This window comes from Pleuronectes platessa, chromosome 18 (assembly GCF_947347685.1).
Source record: "Pleuronectes platessa chromosome 18, fPlePla1.1, whole genome shotgun sequence".
In the NCBI taxonomy this organism is placed as follows: domain Eukaryota; kingdom Metazoa; phylum Chordata; class Actinopteri; order Pleuronectiformes; family Pleuronectidae; genus Pleuronectes; species Pleuronectes platessa.
In genome coordinates this window covers 9,464,662-9,485,302 of record NC_070643.1, presented here as the reverse complement: position 1 = coordinate 9,485,302, position 20,641 = coordinate 9,464,662, and the positions used below count along the sequence as shown (strand labels likewise).

General features: G+C 42.5%; 1 protein-coding gene across 1 annotated transcript in view; it reads left to right on the top strand.

Annotated features, from left to right (window-relative positions):
• Nucleotides 1-20,641, top strand: part of col16a1 (collagen, type XVI, alpha 1) — a 66,417-nt gene that overhangs the window by 4,364 nt on the left and 41,412 nt on the right. Inside the window, exons 2-7 of the mRNA XM_053446580.1 lie at nt 1,181-1,299; nt 10,395-10,463; nt 10,547-10,664; nt 16,842-16,965; nt 17,775-18,056; nt 19,649-19,729. Of these exons, the coding sequence (XP_053302555.1) occupies nt 1,224-1,299; nt 10,395-10,463; nt 10,547-10,664; nt 16,842-16,965; nt 17,775-18,056; nt 19,649-19,729 (750 nt within the window). The 5' untranslated portion in view covers nt 1,181-1,223. The remainder of the gene's footprint in view (nt 1-1,180; nt 1,300-10,394; nt 10,464-10,546; nt 10,665-16,841; nt 16,966-17,774; nt 18,057-19,648; nt 19,730-20,641) is intronic.

Genomic DNA, 20,641 nt, shown 5'->3' with positions numbered 1-20,641 from the left:
TTTAAAACATAAGAAAACAAGAAAAGCATCTACACCTTGAGTCAGCAGTCCCCCCGAAAAACCTGGATGCATAATTCACAATGTGGGGCATGTCGAGCTTCCCTTGTTATTTCCGGGGATAATTTGAAATCCTGTCCTGCACCAGATTGTCTGTGAGCAGCAGCACACTGCAGGCAGCCAGGTCAGTGCCGTATTCACACCGTGTCCTCGGCCGGGCAGGAGCACCACATTGTGTACCCCTGGGGGAGTGTGGGGATCATTTCTCCTGGCAGACGGGACAGGTGTGGGTACAGAGACACAGTCTGCTCGCCTGCCCGCCCCGAGGGTCCCGCTGTTCCTGTAAACACTGCAGAGTTATGGGGTCCTCGCACATGCTGAGGGCAAGTCCAGGTCAGGCGGGATGTGTTTGTGCGAGTCGGAGTAGGCGGCGTGTGCGTGTGCTCGCATTCTTGTGTGTGTGTGTGTGTGTTTGTGTGTGTTTTAGTAAAGCAGAGGGGCTGTGGAGATGGAATACAATGATTATCTAGACGTGGCAAGCATCTTAATCTGTGCATGAGTGTGTCCGTGTGTGCGTGCGCTTGTTGTTAGGCCACGTGGAAGCATCTGCTGCAACAGAACCACGGCTCCAACGGAATAGTCTCCAGATGTGTTTGTGGGTTTTGGCCCCACTGTCTGTTTGACTCTGGAGCGGCCAGTCTGCACGTAAATCACTTTACTTTCATGTGTGCACGTTGCCCTTATTGTCTCGCATATGCAGTAAGTATTTGTTTACTCTCTTCCTGACTTAAAGAATGGCTTTATTTTTTAGATTCCTTCGTGTGTATTGTGAACTCTAATCATCTTATCTACACTTGTGTGTGTCTGTCTGTGTGTGTGTTTGTGTGTGTCGCAGTTGCCCACTCAGAGGCCAACCAGATGGACGGGATAATGACAATGATCAGACTTTGCAGAGTTACACTCCCTAATGGAGGACATTCTAGTTAATTCATATGCCACTAACATAGCCCACATCACACCACGTAATTAACACATCAACTATGACTGACTCATAAATATACATCAAAGTCTATTGAGCAGGCCAGCATTGTGTGCAGCTGTCGACAGAGGTAAAGGAGGGCCTCGCGGACAGGAGCACAGACAGGTTCTGACTTTCTCTTTCTTCTGCTTGTTCCTCCATCAGCTGGTGGCCGAGGCGAGGTGTGTTTTAACGGAGGAGTGAAACCATGTGGCTCCTCTGCTCCTCTCTGACTCTGCTGGCCCTCAGCCTGGGAAGGTGCGACACGCTGACATCGGACCAAGGTGAGTTGGTTAAATTCTAACAGGGGTTTTGCATGGTAAGTTTGTGGAATGCAGAAGGGACAAGTTGCTCTGAGGAACAATTCGACAATTCTAGGAGGGGAATATGGTTAGCGCTTCCAATCCTGCTCATTCTATTTGAAGCTAGTGCTAGTAGCCGGTTAGCCTAGTCTTACATAAAGGCTAGAAATAGGTGTCAAGAAGCTAGCTTAGTCAGTGTGTGTTTGTGTTCCAGTCCAGTGTTCCAGGTACATTCACGAATATTTACTTCTACCTCAAGTCGGAAAACATGTAAAGTCAGCAGAAATGTTGGTATACGAGTTGCCGACATCATCATAATTTACAATCAGCTCATTATAGTAGCGTCTTACTGATCACATCTGATCTTTTTTCTTTCCTCTTCGGTATCATACAAATTTTGGAAAGAGGTGTTAATGTGTTGTTTAAATTCCGTAAACACATATATAAAACTTGTTGTTTAGTGCATCCGTGTTTTCCACATTGCAACTTCAAAGCACACAAACACCTCACGTTTGGAACAAAAACGTTGCTCCTTTGGAGACAAGACCTTCTGAGGAGTGTTGCTAAGCTAAGCTAACTAGCTCCTGGCTGTAACATTACACTTGTGCTGAGGGAGTGGTTTCAATTCATTACTTTTTCTAATTCCATGTGAACACCACCAAAAAAAAAAAGATTATACTCCTTCCAAAATGAATATGCTAAATTATTAAATCACTAAATAATTGCCATACATCTGAAGCCTTCATGGAGCTGTAAACTCCTTTATTTATTGAACAATACTGCTTCCCACTACAAAAGCTGTGAACAAAAGGCCACAAAAAACTGCTTTCAAACAACTGTTTCTCCGAAAAGTCCTTACATCGTCATTTATATTATGAAAAAATGTATAAAGGATCAAAAACAATGCCTTCTGGGACAAATGCAATCCTTTTTAAAGTGGATTTTTTAAGCTGGCGCCGTATGCCTGACCAACTCATTGTGGTTTGAAACCCATCTGTGATGTGATGGAAACTGTGTCCATCTGTGTCTGTGTGTGTGCGACGGAGCCCAAGGTTACATTGAAAACGGAGCGTAATTATAGTTTATGTGCATCTGATGGTGGCTGCCGCTTGTGGCTGTGTGGTTAGGTCGGGGCAAAGAGGCGTGCGTGTTTACCATGTGCGGTTGTGTTGCTCTTCATGAGCCTTCAATCAGACAAGGCTTTACATTTTTTTCAAGAGGAAACAAGAGTTTCAAACATCTCCGTTGTGCATGACACTGCAAAGCATTGTGAAAGAGTATGTTGGAGATAATAGGTAGATTTTTTTATTTGTAGGTGTGTGTATGTGTGTGTGCTACAGAGACAGAAAAAGACAACCAAGAAATCAATAGGTAGAGAGGTGAATAGAAATTTCTTTTATCGTTAAAGTTATTTTTGGTCATGCTCCTGAATCACATCGTCAGCGTGCTCTCAGGGGCCGACTCTGCAGTATCACTCGGGGGCTGAGAAATCCTCCATAGCTTGTGGTGCTCTGAGGGGAGCTTTGTCAATGGGGGGGGGGGGGTCTCTCTAGGGAGACCCTTTTGAAAGCTTCTCAGATGAGACTGAGTCAGCTCGCGGCTCCCCTGAGCCCTCTACTCCACTGGTTGGAAGAAAGTGCTTTTTCAAGTGCAGCACAAATACCCGTCACCACACTATCACTATTCCTCTGACTCATCCGAATCTCTACTTACTGGTAATTTGCTGACATAACTGCGGGAAAGCAGGCTTAAGTAAAACTAGTGTGGAAGAGTCAAGCTGGGGGATTGCAGTGCAGTTCTGCAGTGTAACAGCCTGAAGGACTAGTCCCTGTTGCTAAATTAAAACGCTGAGAGGCCCTGCCTTTAGTAAAGTGTCACTGATGTGTTTTTTTTGTGCACCTTATGTAGTCTAAAGTAATGGATATATATATATTGATTTATATTGACTCAGGCTTCTGCTGTCTTCACTAAAACTCTGAGCTGAGCTGTATGAGTTTAAGTGCCAATGAATTGTAGTAATACGCTCGTTTACACAGAAACAGAAGTTGGAGAGGACAGGCATTCAGCAACAGAAGCAGCCCAGTCAGAAATGATTACGGCCCTTTAAATTTTTTCCACCTTCTGTTATGTTGGAGCCTAAAAATTGTTTCAAGGTATTTTATCCAATCACGACAAAGCTAATGCGGAATTTTGAAACGCTTTGTCTTTTAAAATAAAATGAGAAAAACATTAGAGTGTTCAGAATTTGTTGTCACTTGAAATGTATCTCACGTGCCTCCCAGATATTTCTACGCCTTGATCTGAGACCAACTATTTTAAAATCAAGAAATTGGACATGATTTGGAAGGGTCAACATAAGGTTCCATCATTTAAGGTCTGTAAATGCATATCAGAGCACAAACCAATCCATGATGTTGAAGAGACTGCCTCCAAAGCTGAGAGGAGGCACAGAAAGATCGGAAAGGTTAGTTAAAGACTGCTGTATTGTGGGTTCCCAGCAGCCCAGTGGTCTGATTCTTAAATGGAAGAAGTGTGATAACACCAGGAGTCTGCCTAGAGCTGGCTGCCCGGTCAAACTGAGCAATCTAGGAAGAATGGCCTCGGTAAAAGAGGTGACCAAGAACTCACTGGTCACTGGCTGAGCTCCAGTGATGCTGTGTGGAGATGGGGAAAAAAAATTCTTCTGCAAGGACAACAATCATTGCAGCACTTCACCAATTTGGGCTTTATTGCAGAGTGGCCAGATGGAAGCCAGAGTGTGAGAAACTAGATTTTCTGCTCTGATGAAACCCAGATTGAACTGTTTGGCCTTCATTCTAAGTGTTGTAACAGGGAGGCATAGTGATGGAAGCATGGTGGTGTGGGATTGTTTTTGCAGCAGGTAGACTGGTCAGTATTGAGGGGAAATCTAAATGCAGCAAAGTTAACACTTAACACTCCACTCCTGTGAAAAAGTATTTGGTTCATTTATGTTCACCAGTACTTTTGTGGAAATCAGTTGCTTATATTTATATAGCTTTGCTTCAGTGAACAAGCCCATTAAATGAAGACTAGGGATTTGATCCATTGTTTAAAAATATATAAAAAGACATATGAAGCTTTACTTGTTCATTTTATTAGTGAAACATGTTAACATTCGCACGTTAGACGATAGAGACAGATCCCATTGCTGATGGGCAATGTTTGGGGCTGATGGGTAACCTGCAAGGCGTGACCAGGCTAGTTTGGAGTTTATAGGCGTTGCCTGATCGTCACTGGGGCAAGAAATAAACTTGAGCAAAACGGTTGTAGCTTCCTCAGGAGTGCTGCTTCATGAATGAACCTGTCCCATGAGGTCTCTTACTCTCCATGGAAAATATTTGTAATGGAAGCTACATTACACCTACCTGCAATATGACCTAATTAGAATGCACTAACTTGAAGCATTAGCTCAGACTTTAAGAATGTAGTCCCAGCTGCCTAGAAATATAGTATGCCAGTTTTTTGATCTTTGCCTTTTCATCTGATGCTCTCAACAAGCGTCCATAACCAGTAAGTGCCTACACAGAATACCAGTCAAACAGCACAATCCCTGTTGAGAAAAGTGCTGAGTTCTGCATGACGTGTCTTCTTTTATTGTTGTGAAAATCTTGTGAATGTGCATGTCCTGAGCCCAGTCTGTGTCTGTGTCTGTGTGTGCTTGTGAGAGTGAACTGAATTTGGGCCAGAGGCCTACAAGGGGGGAAATGAGTGAGCTCATCCCACTGTAAGCCCAGCATTTTAAGCCCTTCCACTCCTCTGTACTGCAGTTTTATCTCTGGAAAACCACCAGGAATGTTCTCTCTTGTCTGTCTCATTTGGCCGAGAGGGTAAGTGAGACACAAACTCTGTGCCTGTCTCATCCCTTCCCTTGTTTAATCACCCTCTCAGTTTGTTATACCCCCATTTCAACCCAGGATAGGCTACATTGAATCATCCCATTGAATCATCAAGCCAGCATGCCCCTCTCCTTCCCTCATGTTGCATGTGTTTTTCAGCCCCCGGACCTACACGACTCCTCCTGACTCTGACTTTGTGCTAATCAGCAGACAAGGCCAATTATCTAACATAGCCTCATAGTAAAGCACATTGAAAAACCACCTGCACACACCACACACTCTCTAACAGCCTGAGCCCACTTCTGACCTCTTCTCCCAAATGAAAGCTCTCTGCCAAGTGTTCAACTTTGAAAACAGAGTTGAAACTCTGACGCAGTTGGCTTCAGTAAACTCTGGCCACAACAAGATAAGGCTATTGATTCCTAAACCTTCTAAAGTTTGTTAAATGTCATTCACAATGTAAAAACGTCCCATTACGTATTGCAGCTGGGATTTTGCACATATACACTACTCATTTCTGAATGGTGTATCTTTGAGTAGTATTTGATCTAAGGTTATACACAAGTTTCCGTACTTCCTGCATACTGAATCATATAATCAAATCCTCCAGATGTGTCCTTTTCACTTGTTTACATCCAAATTAAGTGTAAGCTACAGTATCTATTAAAAAGTAGTGTTTCATTTTGTTTTGCTTTAGATCTCAAATTTCCTGAATTTGTATGTTTGGCAAGGTGGAGACTTGAGGGAACACACGCAGCAGTGTACTGCATGACTGCCAGTGCAGTATCGTTACCTTCGTTGGCAAGATTCAAACATAACCCATCAAAGAGGAAGTGAACCCAGCCAAGACCATCCAATCTCTTTAAGGCTACATGCAGCTACTAGCGGGATCCTGGAGTGACACTCCTACTTTGAGCTAATTAGCTTGTCAACAAGCAAATGGGTTGCTTTGATCTCAGCTTGAGAGGAAATGGGGTTCAACTTCTGCAGCATGTCCTCTGCCAAAGTGCAAGAGTCCACTAAAATATCAACTGTCCTCTGAGCTGATCTATGAAGAAATAGTTCCCCTTAGCAAAACTCTGACACTTTAATAAGTAAACGCAGCATTTATCTTGATTTATGATTATAAAATAGGTAACAAATGATTGAGTAGTGGGATAATCCCACATGCAAACTCAGATCAGACAGTTTTTTAATATGGGAGCTTTTTATTGCCTTTAACAGATATGATGGAGAGTAAGCTGTTTAAAGGGGGGACGGAGAGAGAGTGGGGAAGGACATGCATAAATGGCAGCGGGTTGGAATCAAACACGGGCTTCAACACCATACCATACCATGTATGTAAATATGGACGAATATGGAGGCTGCCATCTTTGATCTCATTTGGAGCCAGCCTCCATGGATCAAATGACAGTATGTCATGAAAGTAGGATTAGTTGTGTTGATTAGCTGATGGTAAATATTACCCAACTTTTTGGTTAATAATATAATATAATAATAATAAACTTTATTTGTATTGCACCTTTCATACAAGAAATGTAGCTCAAAGCACTTCACATACAATATAGATGAGAATAAAAACATCTTAAAATTTTATTAAAAATAAGAAGATAACGAAAATATAGGAACATGTTCAAAATAACATTTAAAAGAAAAGAAAATGAGAAATGTTTTAAGTTTTTTGTTTCACTGAACTTGCTTTTCTTTTATCTATCAGTAGTATGCTCCACAACTTTGCAGCATAATTTCCAAAAGCCGCAGCTCTGATTTTCTTGCGGCTGTTGTTGGGAACCTCTCATCAACTTGCTGCAGATGATCTCATTGTTCTCAAGAGGACATAGTTAACTATAGAGTCAGCTATGTAAAGTGGTCCAGTTTTGCCATGTGAACTATATAAGGTACGTGGTCCCAAATTGTTGAACTGCAAGTCAAGATTCATTGTTATATTGTAGGATATTGATATTGAAACTCTGGTGAGTTTTCAACCATTTGTCTGTCCGTATTTGCTTTACACACTCAAGGGCAGTACATTATCTTTCACTCTACTAAATCAGCATCAGCTATATTTTGAGCTTGATGCCCACATGTTACCATGCTTACGTTTATACTTAGCAAGTCAACAACTCTGTGTTTTGTGATATGATGATAGCTGAGCCAGTAGAGCATGAGCTCGTCAAACTGCATCTGACAATTGCAATTCAAGAAACAACAGCACATACAGGATGCCAACTTCATTTCTTTAAGGTCGGACTGGAACACAGTCTGATAAGAAAAACATTTCCTCAAGAGTCCTGATCTGGATGTGCAAGTTGCTTTCCCCTAAGTAACACCACCGCCCATTGCCTTTCCTCAAGCTCCCCCCGTTCTCTTTTTGTTTTTCTTCTCCACCTACTTCTCTCTTGTGTTGCTGCCCACTTGCCTCCAGCCAGGATCTCTCTATTCCTGACAGAGCCTTCATCTCTATCCTGTCTGATGGAAATGGGGCTGTGATGAAAAATGGAAAATAAAGGCAAAAAGAAAAGAGTAAGCAGTGGCGAATGGTAGAACTTACCATCTCCTGACTTCATGAAAGAAGCATGAATATAGGAACTAGGCGAGTGTATGTGAGGCCGTGTAAAGTGTACATGAGCTGAGTTAGCAAATAAGGCTTCAAGATGGAACAGTCCAGTTACACTATGTGTGATGGTGTGTATATTCGTGTTTGCTTATGTGTGTTTGTGTGTATGTGTGTGTGTGGTGTGGGGGTGAGAAAAGGATGTAAGACACAGTGTGTGTCATAGGGCTCAGAGACAATAAAAATATTGATGTTCTCCCTGTTGTATCAGTTACATTGTCAAGAAGTCACTTTCAATTTAAGCTTTTTATTTGACTCTTCGTCTTGGGTTCCTCTCAGCGTCTCAAAACAAAGCTGTTTGATGTCTCCTTTTCCACCCTTTAATTTGCAGTTTCGACAGCAATAAGACTTTGACACACTGTGCAGTGCCGGGCTTTTTGTTTTCAAACCAGGATGAGCAGAAGCTGCAGGGTGTCGAGTGATGAACTTGATAATAGTTGATGAAGCGTTAAGTGTGATTTAATTCTTTCTTGAGCCTTCCTCCGTGAAATTAAATTCCTTAAAATCCCAACTCTTAATTAAAGTCAGTTGGATCTTATTATTTGAGTAATTATACAAGACTCTTTCACCTCGTTTTGATGTGACTCCCAGCCTGGATAAATTGTGTTTGGAATCAGACAGTGCCTTTGCATGCTTCAAGGCAACTCTCCCTGCAGTGCGCTCCCTGTTTCATCACAAAGAATTTCTCAACAACTTCATTACGCTGAATCCGTAAGACCATAAGAGTTTTTTTTAGATAAGAAAAGTTCCTATGTTCTTCAGACTCTTCTGTGTCTCCTTATCTTTAAATAAAAATAAACCTTGCATCTGATTAAGAACTTCAACTTTAGCATTACTAGAATGATAATTAATTCACTTGTAAAGGGGTGAACTGCATTGAGTTCTGTTACCAGCACTGCATGTGGCAGAAATGGAGCAGAGCTCGACTTCTATGCTGCGTTGGAGGCACCAGCCAATCGAATCATGTTTCAAACCGTTAATCTAATCACGTAAATGCAGAGGATGCAAAGCCAGCATGATGAACCTGATGTGTGTTCATCTGGTTGTAGAATTTATTTCCAGAGTACTTCTCTTCAGCATTGTAAAGTTAAAATGGCACGGTACCATATTGTGTCAAGCATGAAATTGTAATTACCCTGGCACCAAGCGTCGGGCACATCCACCGTCAAGCCAACGCAAACATGTGAGTCAGCATTACTGTTGCTGTATCAGTCAAGCTTTCCATCCTCAAATATTACCTACTAAGTTTACAATGAAAAGTGTGTTTAAACAGTTTAAACAAGTCTTTAATATTGAAACTTAAATTAAGCAAAAATATGCCATTCATTTTACTCACTCGCACATTCTATAACCTGTAGCTAGTTTTTCTCCGCTAATGCTATCATGCTAACTCTAAACCTCCTTCCTCTGGTTCTCCAATTGACTTTTTAATCTTTGTAATTGGTTCATCTGTTAACAGGAGCCAAAGCTGCATGACCAATGGAAAACATGGTGTTTGTGAACTGCAGTTCTGGTGTTATAGTGCAATACAAAACTTCAGTTTTACAAGAGAGGCCTTGAGGATAAGGTTAATTAATAACTGGCAAATAATTTGCTTAGAATTGCTTCAGCAAACTAATTAAAGACTGGGACAAAGCTGCTATTGTTACTCTTAAATCCGATACAGCAAACTAACCCACTTGACCTCAATGTTCCAGGTCTTGAACAGCTATTTTTCCAAAGGTAAATGTATCCACAGGATATTAAAGTTGGCTAACGGTGCCCATTGCCAGCTAGTTAGCCGGGTAATGTTAGACAAGATAAACATGCAGTTGAAACCAATCCTTACACCTTTATGCTTTTTGTCTTTGGAAAGCTCATTTGAAAAAAAAACATCCTCCACTTGCATGGTAGCCTTGATTAAGGTTTAATGAAAACCATCAAATATCTATTAATTTATATTACACATAGCAACGCTACTCTGAGAAAATGATCATGTATTATTGATTATATTTTTTAACAAAGGGAACCTCAAGCTTCAATAAAAAAAAAAATGTTTCTCCGGGCCGTGGTCTTCGGCCCCTAAGAGATCAATTTACTGTGGATCACAGTGATTCACAGGGTCCATGTCGACCTGTATGAGTCCATTTTTTCTCCACACATCTCCCATCTCCCCCCTGTAGTCAGGCAGGCCGCTCTGACAGGCAACACTTTTCTCTGTAACCTCCCTTGACAGGGTGAGAACATATCCATCAAACGTAGGCTACAGCGACAGACAGGCTCGGCACAAGACAAGCCGTCAGACGGGGCTGTGTTCCTCTCTGCACAGCTTTGCCCTCATTTCATCTCTCTCCCTGCGTTTTACACTATTTTTGACTCCTCAACCTTCACCAACTCCCTTTTAGATCAATATTTCTATTACTCTCAAACGTACGTATTTTGTGTTTGAATTTGCTGGTTCTCTCACACTCACTGTGTCCATTTCACCTCGCGTTAAGCGTGAAAGGTTCGATTCGAGATAACTTCTCCAAAGTCTTGCATCACAAGTCGGGGGATTTTGCGCTTTGCTTTGTGACTTTTCCTTTTAATCGTTAAAATCCCTCTGTGTCATCTCTTTGTTTTTGCAGATGTACAATGCCCGTCCTTACAAGTGGATGAGTTGAAGTTTCCTCAGACGGCCCGGCACAACATCACTGGTGAACCGACTCAACTCAAGCAGGCATACATCCTCCTCTGAGTTTCATTTGTGTGGGTGCTGATGAATGCCTTTTCTCGTCAGGTTTCAATCTGGTGAGGCGGTTCTCCCTGCTCAAGAGTCCAGATGTCAAGAAGATCCGCAACCCACGAGGACCCATCATCCTCCGCCTGGGCAAGGTAGCCCTCCTGCAACCCACCGAGTGAGTTTACCCCACAACTCTCCCACACTGCGTACGGCTCCTCCACACTGACACATCTCATGCAATGAACACTGTGTACGGCTTTGGGAGGCAGAGAGTGAATTACAGGAAGAGAAAATAAAGCGACCTCTCGGCGGGCTTATGTTGACGGCCTCTCTGTTTTCATGCAGCGTCTGAACCTAGAGCAAGACGGATCGACTGAAAAACCCTGCGGCTGTTCACCCTCTGAACCCTCGCTCATCATGTCAGCAATATCCACTGGCAGTTGTGTTAAAAAAAGCAGACACTAGGCAAACCATACACCACGGGTCAATCTCTGATTACATTTCCAGAAATACCACTTAATTTCCCTGGCTTGTAAAACTGAACAGTAACAGCTCAGTGGATTTTCCCAGTTGTGACCACACATTCTTATTAAAACTAGTTCACATAATTACAAGTTTACGACAGTTTGCTTCTGCACAATCTATCGTAGTGATGCTTGCATTAGTGGACATGATGCATTGTGAGTAATAAAAAATAAAAAAAGGGTTGTTCACAACTTGTTCCCGGAGCAAAGAGACTTACTGTACGGCCATAAAATGCAACAGAACGCAGCTTCCTTCTCTACAGCATGATATTGGTGTAATTATGCTTTCCTGGGTTTTCATGTTGTTTACACACCAGTTGGGTGCAGATTGTGTTTTTACGGAATTTCGAGACAAGTGTTTATGAGCTGGCTGTTTTTCAGTCCTCTTTTTGTTGTCGTTTTCTGGTTTTTGTTTCAGCTCTTGTGCATCATAGCGGGACATTCAGGCGGCTGAGCTTCTTTCTAACCACAGATAAAGCAGTTTGTCAGAACTTGCCAATTGGGTCAGCCTGGAGTATTTTATCACTCTGCCCAGTGCTGTGAGCTCCACTCGCCTGAAGGCCCAATAAATCTCTCCACAAAACACTCCTTTTTGGAGACATTTTGTTCTAAATGTGTCACACATATTGTTTGTCACAGGCTTAGAGAGGAGTTGATCCTATAGAAAAAGGGGGGAAGAGGAGGACACCAAAAAACTGTCACTTCTCAGGAACTCAGTATCTTTGGAAGCAAAGAGGAAAAATCAAAGATGTTTTTGTTTTGCCTCTAGCCAAGAGAGAGAGAGAGAGGACAGGAACAACGCTCTCTATCCTTTCTCTGGTGCTGGTTTGGGATTCTGTAATGTGCGGCGTTTATTGAAATTTTGATGCCATCGGGAGCTTTGCTGTCAGTTCTCTCGGCGCAGAATACTAACCTGGGCGACACCTTTTTTTTCTCAGACAGAGAATAATCAATGTTAGAACATCAGCCCTGCCTGTTGGCTGCCTTTTGTTCTGCTTCTCTCTATACATAGAACCCCATGTCCTATAAACAAGATCAGATGAGACTTGCTTGCTATTTTGCATTTGCCTTCTCTCCTTTGCCTCCTTTCCTCGCCGAAAATCAGAGAGGACTTTCTATCAGCGTCGATTAGTCATAATGCTCCTTTTCTTTGTTTATTTAGATAATTTTTTTTTACTTTTGCCTAGTTTAATTGCAGCGTTCCGAAGTGTTTCAGGCATTGAGAAAGAAAGAGCGGAGGCGGAGAAGAGATGGGCGATTAAGGGATGTAGTGGCGAGGGAATGGGAGGGTTAAAGGTTCACATCCAGGCAATGAGTGAACAACAACCCTCAGGCTTGTTCTGTGGCTTTTTCTGTTTGTACACTTGGCATGTTGTCCATGTTCATGTGTATGTGTGTGGGATTGTCAAATCTGCATGTGTGAGGGTATGTACAGGATATGTTCATTTGCAGAAGCCTCTATTTCACCTCTTTCTACGTCCTAGAGTATGTACTGTGTTTCTAAAAGTACATTACACATTGTCCCGCCCCCTCCACTCCTGTCACTCAAGCAGATTTTCCTATTCATCGCCAATGAGGCTGGCTGAAGTGCGATGCGTGCGTATAGCAATTGTAAAGCACCGTAATTGGAAAGCGCCGTTTTGCTTTGTATCAGAGGCTAAACCATTCAGCTAATCCAAGCTAACGCAGTGACAGCGACATGAAGCTGCTTGTCCCCTCGCCTGTCGCAGTCGTCTGCTGTGGAATGATCACCAGTCGTAGCCGGCATTTTAATTTCAGCAGGATACGAGTTGATTGCTCTGAGTCTGTTTCTTTTATGCAGAAGCAACGAGAGAGAGAGGAAGCTATTCTGTGATGTCGTGGCACGAGGCCGAGTTCACAACTATTTTTGACCAAAGTGAAATGTATTAAATGAATGTAAAACAGAAAAGGTGTCACCATATCTATTTTTCACATTAAAGCATTTAGCTACCAGTCTTACTCTGAAGTTAGTTAATAGGCATGACTGTAGAATTTAAAAGATCATTAAAAAGTTCACAAAATAAAAAGAACACAAAGGTGAGGTCTTTGTTGCCTTTAAATATCCACGGTAGAGTAATAAAATAGGAAGAAGTGGGATAAAGAAAAGCTTTAGAGAGACATTTTATCTTTAAAAAGTAAATCCAGTCGGTACATGGGGGATATGAGTCAGTGAAAGACGGTTGGTGTACTTTTCCAAAAAATTATTCAGCTTACATCTGCAAAAGAGGGATGATTGTCAGTCGGACTAATGATGAACCTGTGGAACAACAAGCCTGTCTACAGTCGGTGCTGTAGCCACATAAAATGCTGATTTTGGTCTGTGATCCTGTATAATTTATATCAACCGCTATTTTTGGCTCGTGCATTCATTAGCTTGTTTCTGTCAAACTCGGGAGCCGCTATTGAAACAGAGTTCAGCAGCTCAGGTGGATGTGTGTGTGTGTGCAGACGGCAGCACAGGGATACAACTTAGTAACCACACTGAGATCTGGTGGTCCCCTTTCTGTTTGGTAAGATGTTTGCCTTTTGCTGAATTGTTGCATTTCAAGTTGAGAAAAAGCCAATGTTAGCATGCTAATGTAGCAAACTAAGACGGTGAACTTGGTAAACCTGCTAAACACTAGCATGTTAGCGAGCTTTAGCCTCAGCTACAGCCTCACACACAAACTAGTAAGGATGTTGACTCCTGCTGTTGTTTGAATATTGGGCAGTTGTATTCCTTTACTTTTACATTTAGAGTCAGACCGTTTTTGAAATTCTACATTTTGAGATTAGCAACCAGACCCAGAGACAATAATGCATGCCACTAAGATTGAACTCTGGTATATACATTTTCCCAATTTACTTTGTCAGGACTTAACAAGGGAATAACATTTTGCTGAGGGCCTAAAAAAGCCTTGGAAAAGGGGTGACAGCATGAATGAACCATTAATACCAACAGATAAAGGGATGGATGGATTTCTTTACTGTATCTGAGGTAAATGTTGTTTTCTATGGAATTGTTTTTTATAAAGTTGTACACATTTATACATACATACATACATACCATCACAGATAGACAAAAGGACAATGTTGCTGTGTGTAAAAACATTCTGTATATCTGTTTACAAATTCAGACATAGAAAGGCCCTCCATCGCTCTCCACCGAAGGCCACACAAGTAGAGTACATATCCTCTCCAGGTGCTTTTCCCATCTTAAGCCAGAGATCTGCTTTTTCAACATTAGATTTCCTCTTCCCCTCTCCCCCCCCCCCCCCCCCCCCCCCCCACCCTTGCCTCTTTGGCTCACACCGACTTTCTTCCTCCTCTCCTTTTTTGAACAGGAGACGCAGGAGTACGTTTCTCTCCGAGTTGGGAGAGGTTAGATCTAACTGTGTCTGGTGCATACTGGGTGATTTACAGTACAGTATCTCCCCATTGCATGTTTGTGTGGGTGGTGGGTGGGTGCGCCGGGTGTTCTATGCTCTTTCCCTGGCAACTAAATGTAAGAGGTAAGGTGAGTTCCTTTCAACCCAAAAGTCAATAGTTTGTGAGTGGTTTTGTGCCCCGCAGCTAATGTCACTAATCGACAGCAAAACAACTCTACTTTCAAAATTGGTTTCCCTCTTTCTTTCTCCTCTTTTCTCTCCATGTCTCTCCATTCCTGCAGACACTTTCTCTCTCCAAGCTCTTATTGTTTACCTACATACATTAAAATGGATCCTCTCTCCCTCTCCATATCTTTCCCTTTTATTAATCTCTCCCTCTCTCCAGGTCTATTGGTTCAATGTTTTCTCTCTCTAGTCTTTTTCTCCTATACTCATCCTCTCTTTGTTTTGACATCCTGTAGTTGGCTGTTTTCCCTTGGATCTTCCCTCAGTCATAAATCACTGTCACCCCACTTCTAGGAGTGGGAAACCAGCTGCCAGCATCAACAATTAGGTGTATGTGCGTTTTTGTGTGTGTGTGTTTGCCTGTGTGTGTGTGTGTGTGTTTGTGTGTGCGTTTGTGTGTGTGTAAGCTCAAAGAAAGAGAGAGAGAGAAATAATTAGAGCAAGAGAGAATATTTCAGAGTGCTCACCATCTCAGTGAGCATGAATTTCACTGGGCCTGTTTGTGAACCTTTCATCTCTCAATACATCTACACATGCAGTGAATATTTGTGTGCGTGTTTTTATTTGTGTGTTTAGATGCCCTTGACCAAAGCTGAGGGATGAGGCTTGCAGGACTGTATCTGCTATGAAAATGAATGCCATTGGGTTACACACACGGAGCGCTGCATTGCACTGCCGGCTGTTGTCACACATCGTGGTGGAAAAAGGGAAATGGGAAAAATAAGGGGAAGCAAAAACACATACACAGAATATAGAAATATAAATAATAAAAATAGAGAGCGTAAACCCACAAACACACATTTGTCACTGCTCTTATAAAGATACCAAAGAAGATAGTGTATGTGAACCCAAACGTTATCTTAATGCGCCAAAAGCCTTATTAATTATATTCCCTATATGAACTCTCTTTAACAGACAATACACATGCAATTGGTTGTCTTGTATGCAAGTATACTTTATTTAATTTAAATACATACTGCATATCCTCAAATTTCCTGGATATCTACGCATGCTCAAACATATATACTTTTACATACATTTCTTGAAACAAAATTGAACTGCTGTAGCAGAAGCGAAATGGTTCCATTTGAGTGCTATGACGATATTCTCTCTTTTATTAAGGTCTTAGAGATAAGTGTCGCTAGAAATTGAAAGGGTACTCCAAAGATTTAGTATCGCACTTCTCTCAGACGAGACATATTAAAACAGAAATATAAGTCAAAATCAAAGTAAGGGAGACTGAGATATTTAAGAGACTTCGTCAAGCTTCATAAATCCTGGATTTTACATGAACACATTAGCAAATTCTAAACACATCCGGCAGATACCAAGCAACCCATGGCGTGCATTTGGAGTTGTGGGTCGACACGACAAATCAAATCCCAGTGTTTACTCATTGTTTAGCTCTGTTTTTGGTCTCCACCATCAATTTATTATCAGGAGCCAATCGTAAGCGACTTTGGGCGAGGCGTGGGGTACACTATGGATAATCAGTGAATTCCAAGGTTATCCCAGGCTGACATTCAGAGACAACACCCAAACATTCACACTTATATGCATGTCTTTGGACTGTGGGAATAAGCCGGAGACAAGGGGAGAAAATGCCAACACTGAAGGGCCCCAATCGACCGTCAGGTTCGAACCAAGAACCTTCTTACTGTGAAACGACAGTGCTAACCACTCTTTCTTTAGCTGCTAGTTATTCCAATATTTGAACTAAGTAGTTGCTACTTTGGTAATTTGCCATTAAGTGTCGGACAGATACTGTACAGTGGGTTTATCTGAACTTTTTTGCTCATGAGAGTGGTCAGAGTGATCTTAAGTCCGGAGCCCTGTAATCAAGATAATGAGCCACACAGACTAAATAACTACGCAGAGTTGAAGGGAACTGCAGAGTCGTGTAAGATGTAATCTTATGTTTATGTTTTCTCCCTTGTCTGTTTGTTGGTTTGTTGGTTTAACTGTTGGCAGGATTACTCAAAAACTACAAAACTGATTTATCACCAAACTAAGCCTGGGAATAATTTATAATATTATTGCGTGGATGTGGATTAAGGCATTGATCCAAGATTTTTTTCCTTTTATATTTATTCAACAAGAACTAGTCGATCATGTGAAGGATTGTTTGCTCTTGGCGAGGGTTCACTAAATCTCTGTAAATTGGCTGACTGGTGATTTGATCATAAATATGCCTTGTGAATGTCTGTGTTGCAGTCAGGTGTTCCCATATGGCTTACCGGAGGAGTTCACCCTGATCTTCACCCTGGCTTTAAAAAAGGCTGCCCTGAGGGACACCACCTACCTCTTCCAGATATCCGATCAGCAGGGATACCCACAGGTGCACCTCACTCTCTTGCTTCTTTACTGCCTGCTTTACATATCCCTGCATCTTTTTTCACTATCCCTCCCTTATTATGTTCCCTCCTTCCCTTTACTCTCTTCCTTATTCTGTCCCCTTTTATTCATTACACTTTTTGCCTATTCATTCTAGCCGCTGCCTCTCACCTCTCTTTTGCAGAGTCATCCACTTTCGCCTTCGATTTCTTCTCTCTTGTGACACCTTTTCAATTCGCTCCCCCTTTTCATTCCACGCGTCTTTTGTCCTCTCTTATTCTTCATCTGGTCCCGCTCTCTCTGTCTCTCTCCCTCTCTCTCTCTCCTCCTCGCTGTCTCTCCCTCGCTCTTCCCTCAATCATCTTCCGCTCTCCTCTTTCATTCACCTTCATTGTTATTCATGTGTGTTCCATGATGAAGCACTGGAGTCCCACAGAGTCGCCATAATCACTTCAAGTCTGTGGCCAGATTTAAATACTCAATGTGTGTGATGGATGGAGCCCGGAGCCGCCTCATTAGTAGTGATTGATTGGCTGCTATGTGTACGTGTGTAATTAATATGTCTTTCCTTTTACCTCTTCTCTGCTTCTGTGTTCTACAGCTTTGTTAGAGGGTTACAGTGTGTAGAAATTACTCTTATTATGAAGCGACTTCCACTCAAACAACTTGAGATACAGTACATATTTCTTAGTCACTGGCCAGAGCTCACTGGCCAGCATACTGAACACGCCGTTGTTGCATTAGCATTCCTGCATATTTAAACATCACTTTCCTCCGACCTTTCCAAACCCCACATCTCTGCCCAAATTGCAGCTCTCTGTAGACCTCAGTGGCCCTGATGCCACCCTGTCCCTGAGAGCCAAGGGGGTGGACGCCGATGCCGACCTGGTGAACTGTGTTTTCACTGGGGAGGGGGTTGAGGCGCTGATGGACCTGCGCTGGCACAAGGTGGCGCTCAGCGTGCAACAAGGGGTCGCCTCCCTTCACGTGGACTGCAGATCCATTGAGACCAAGCCCCTGGAGCCCCATGGAGCTCTGGCCACTGACGGACACACTCTGCTGGCCATGCGGGCCTCTGATGCTGCGCCTGTTCAGGTATTGTAATAATAATAATAATTGCTAAAAGTAACTCTAGATTTGTCCAGCTCGAGATGCCATGACAAAAATAAGTTTGGTTATCGGTGGCTAAAGCCGAACATGAGCAACAGCTCAGGGATGAAATATGTAGATCTCAAGATCAACATAAATGATTGATATAAGTTACCGATCAATGCCTTGCTACTGCTATCCCACTTTTTCAAATGGTCGATTCAAATTGAGTCAACACTGAGTCGACAGTGTCAAACACAGAATTTGAGCAAAGATTAAGAGACAAACCAGAGTTGATGGAGAGGAGCACAACATATTTCACTTTGTGCGTTTTCGGTGCTGTAAGGGAGACTTTTTGAGAAACACAGTAATTGTTCACAAAATGAATTAATTGATTAGAAGATCTTTAGAAGTCCTTGGCCAAAGAGGAACTATTGCATCCAGAAATGTGGACCTAAAAAAAAGGGACAAAAGTAAATACACAATGCCCTATTTGAATAAAAGTATTGTGTGCCTCCTCTTGACAACTGCTTTTGATCAACGTTAAGCTTTTCACTGTACGTTGATCAGCTACGACAATAATACCTGTAACTGGGTTTAATGTCGAGGCAGAACAGTGTAAATGTCATCGACACTCCCTCTTTGAAAACGTGGTGACCTTTAAGCTCTCTGTTGCAGAAGTGGTGTGAATAAACCAAATCTCCTCATTGGGATCTCTACCATAGGGAAAGGCATGGCAGATATTTGCTGAATAACGCTATCCAGTATACCTTTGGCATATAGAATTTTAATGGAGTCGATTTTTTTCCAACTTCCCTCATAGAGCCAAGTTTACAGCAGAGAGGACAGAGTAAAATGCTTTCAGTGAAGCAGCCTCCCATGATGGCATTTATACTGAAATAATACATTCTCTCTGTGCGTGGATGTAGATGTTTCCATTTATGTGAATGTGTTTATGCTGTAGACCATAGGCTTTGCCCCCGAGCTGCTGTTTTCTTTGAGTCAATCTCATTAAATCCTGATTAAAAAAGCGAGGGGACTACCTGGCAGAATGGGCCTGAAGTGAATTGGGACTATTAGCGATGAATAGACCTGGTAATCCAAGCATTTGCTTTTTGATGATCAATTAACTGGCCCACTTAGAAAGCAGGTATGGTATTTTGTCAGCCCCGGGAGGGAGCGTTCTTCTATCTTTGAAAGGACATTCATTAACATAATGCATCCCACAGACCCTTACCCAAACCCAAACCTAATTCTAACCATAATAAAACTACGTCTTAACACTTGAACAGCTTTTTCAAGGTGTGTGAAATTGAGGATCAGACAAAAAGCCCTCAATTTATTAAAATGGCCTCAGTCTAATGGTGCACACGCACCCAAACACACACACATTCACACACGTAAAAGCTCCCGACTAAGTGCTTTCCTAATAATTTATATAATTGAGAAATGAACTGCCTTTCAACTTTGTTAACCGCCTCATCTGCCTCATTTAAGCTTTTTTTCAACATAAACAATGCATAGGACTTATGAAGACCTGCCTGTTGAATACACCACGACCTCTTCCTCTCCCTTATCTTGGCTCTTCTCTTTTTCAGATGGACATTCAGCAGGTGATGCTGTATTGTGATCCAGCCCTCGCCACTCAGGAGACCTGCTGTGAGATACCTGGAGCTCGGGTGAGACTGACGGACTTCACGCACTAATTAACTATAATTAATCCTAACAATTTAGTTATTTCTCTCCTGCATCCTCCCTATTATTCAAATAATGGTAAACCTGGATTTTAAAGGAACAACTTAACATTTTAGGAATTACCCTTATTTTCTTTGTGGAGGAGAGTGACCTGAATGAAACCCAAAGCAACCAGAGTGAGGCCAAAACACACCTCCGCCAAATGGAATAAATCAAAGCAGCCCATATTATCTTACATGTACAACCCCCACATCAGTTGTGCACCTGGTGTGTGCAGGTGAGCCCTGATGCCCCACCCCAGGAAACATCACACAATGCCACTCCATGCCAGTCCACATCAGCTAAAGGCTCAGCTGATCCCCTGTCCTGCTTTCAATCGGCAAAGCTCATATTGTGTGCTCCACAGCTGCCTCCTCCTCCTGCCACCACTGCAGAGCCACTTCACTGAGTACCTCCACCCCAGCACCTCCTTTTCAAACCGAACCTTACCACTGTCATGGGTTTTCATTGATATCTGCTCTGTTCTGTGCAGGGTCTTAGCTGCTTCTCTCCCTGGCTCACTTGCCATGAAGGCTGACAGACGAGTAGGGAGGTGCTCTCCCCACTTTAGGCTGTCCAGGTATATGCACATTGAAGGGCAGGGAGGTCCCAGAACAGAGAAATACTGCCAAGTCTAACTGATTGCAAATTAATTCTGGTTAAAGTGGTCCTGACTGAGATGTCTTATATCCAGCCGAGTTGTAGTGCAAAACCTCCCATAAAACGTCCCATTGGTGCTACTGGCAGAATATGACAGGGCCAGGGGTCATATCCGGTGCTGCGTTCCTGCGGCAGCAACATGTTATCAGCTTCACTTGACACTTGTTCCAGCTGCTTCCCAGCAAAAGCAATAGTTG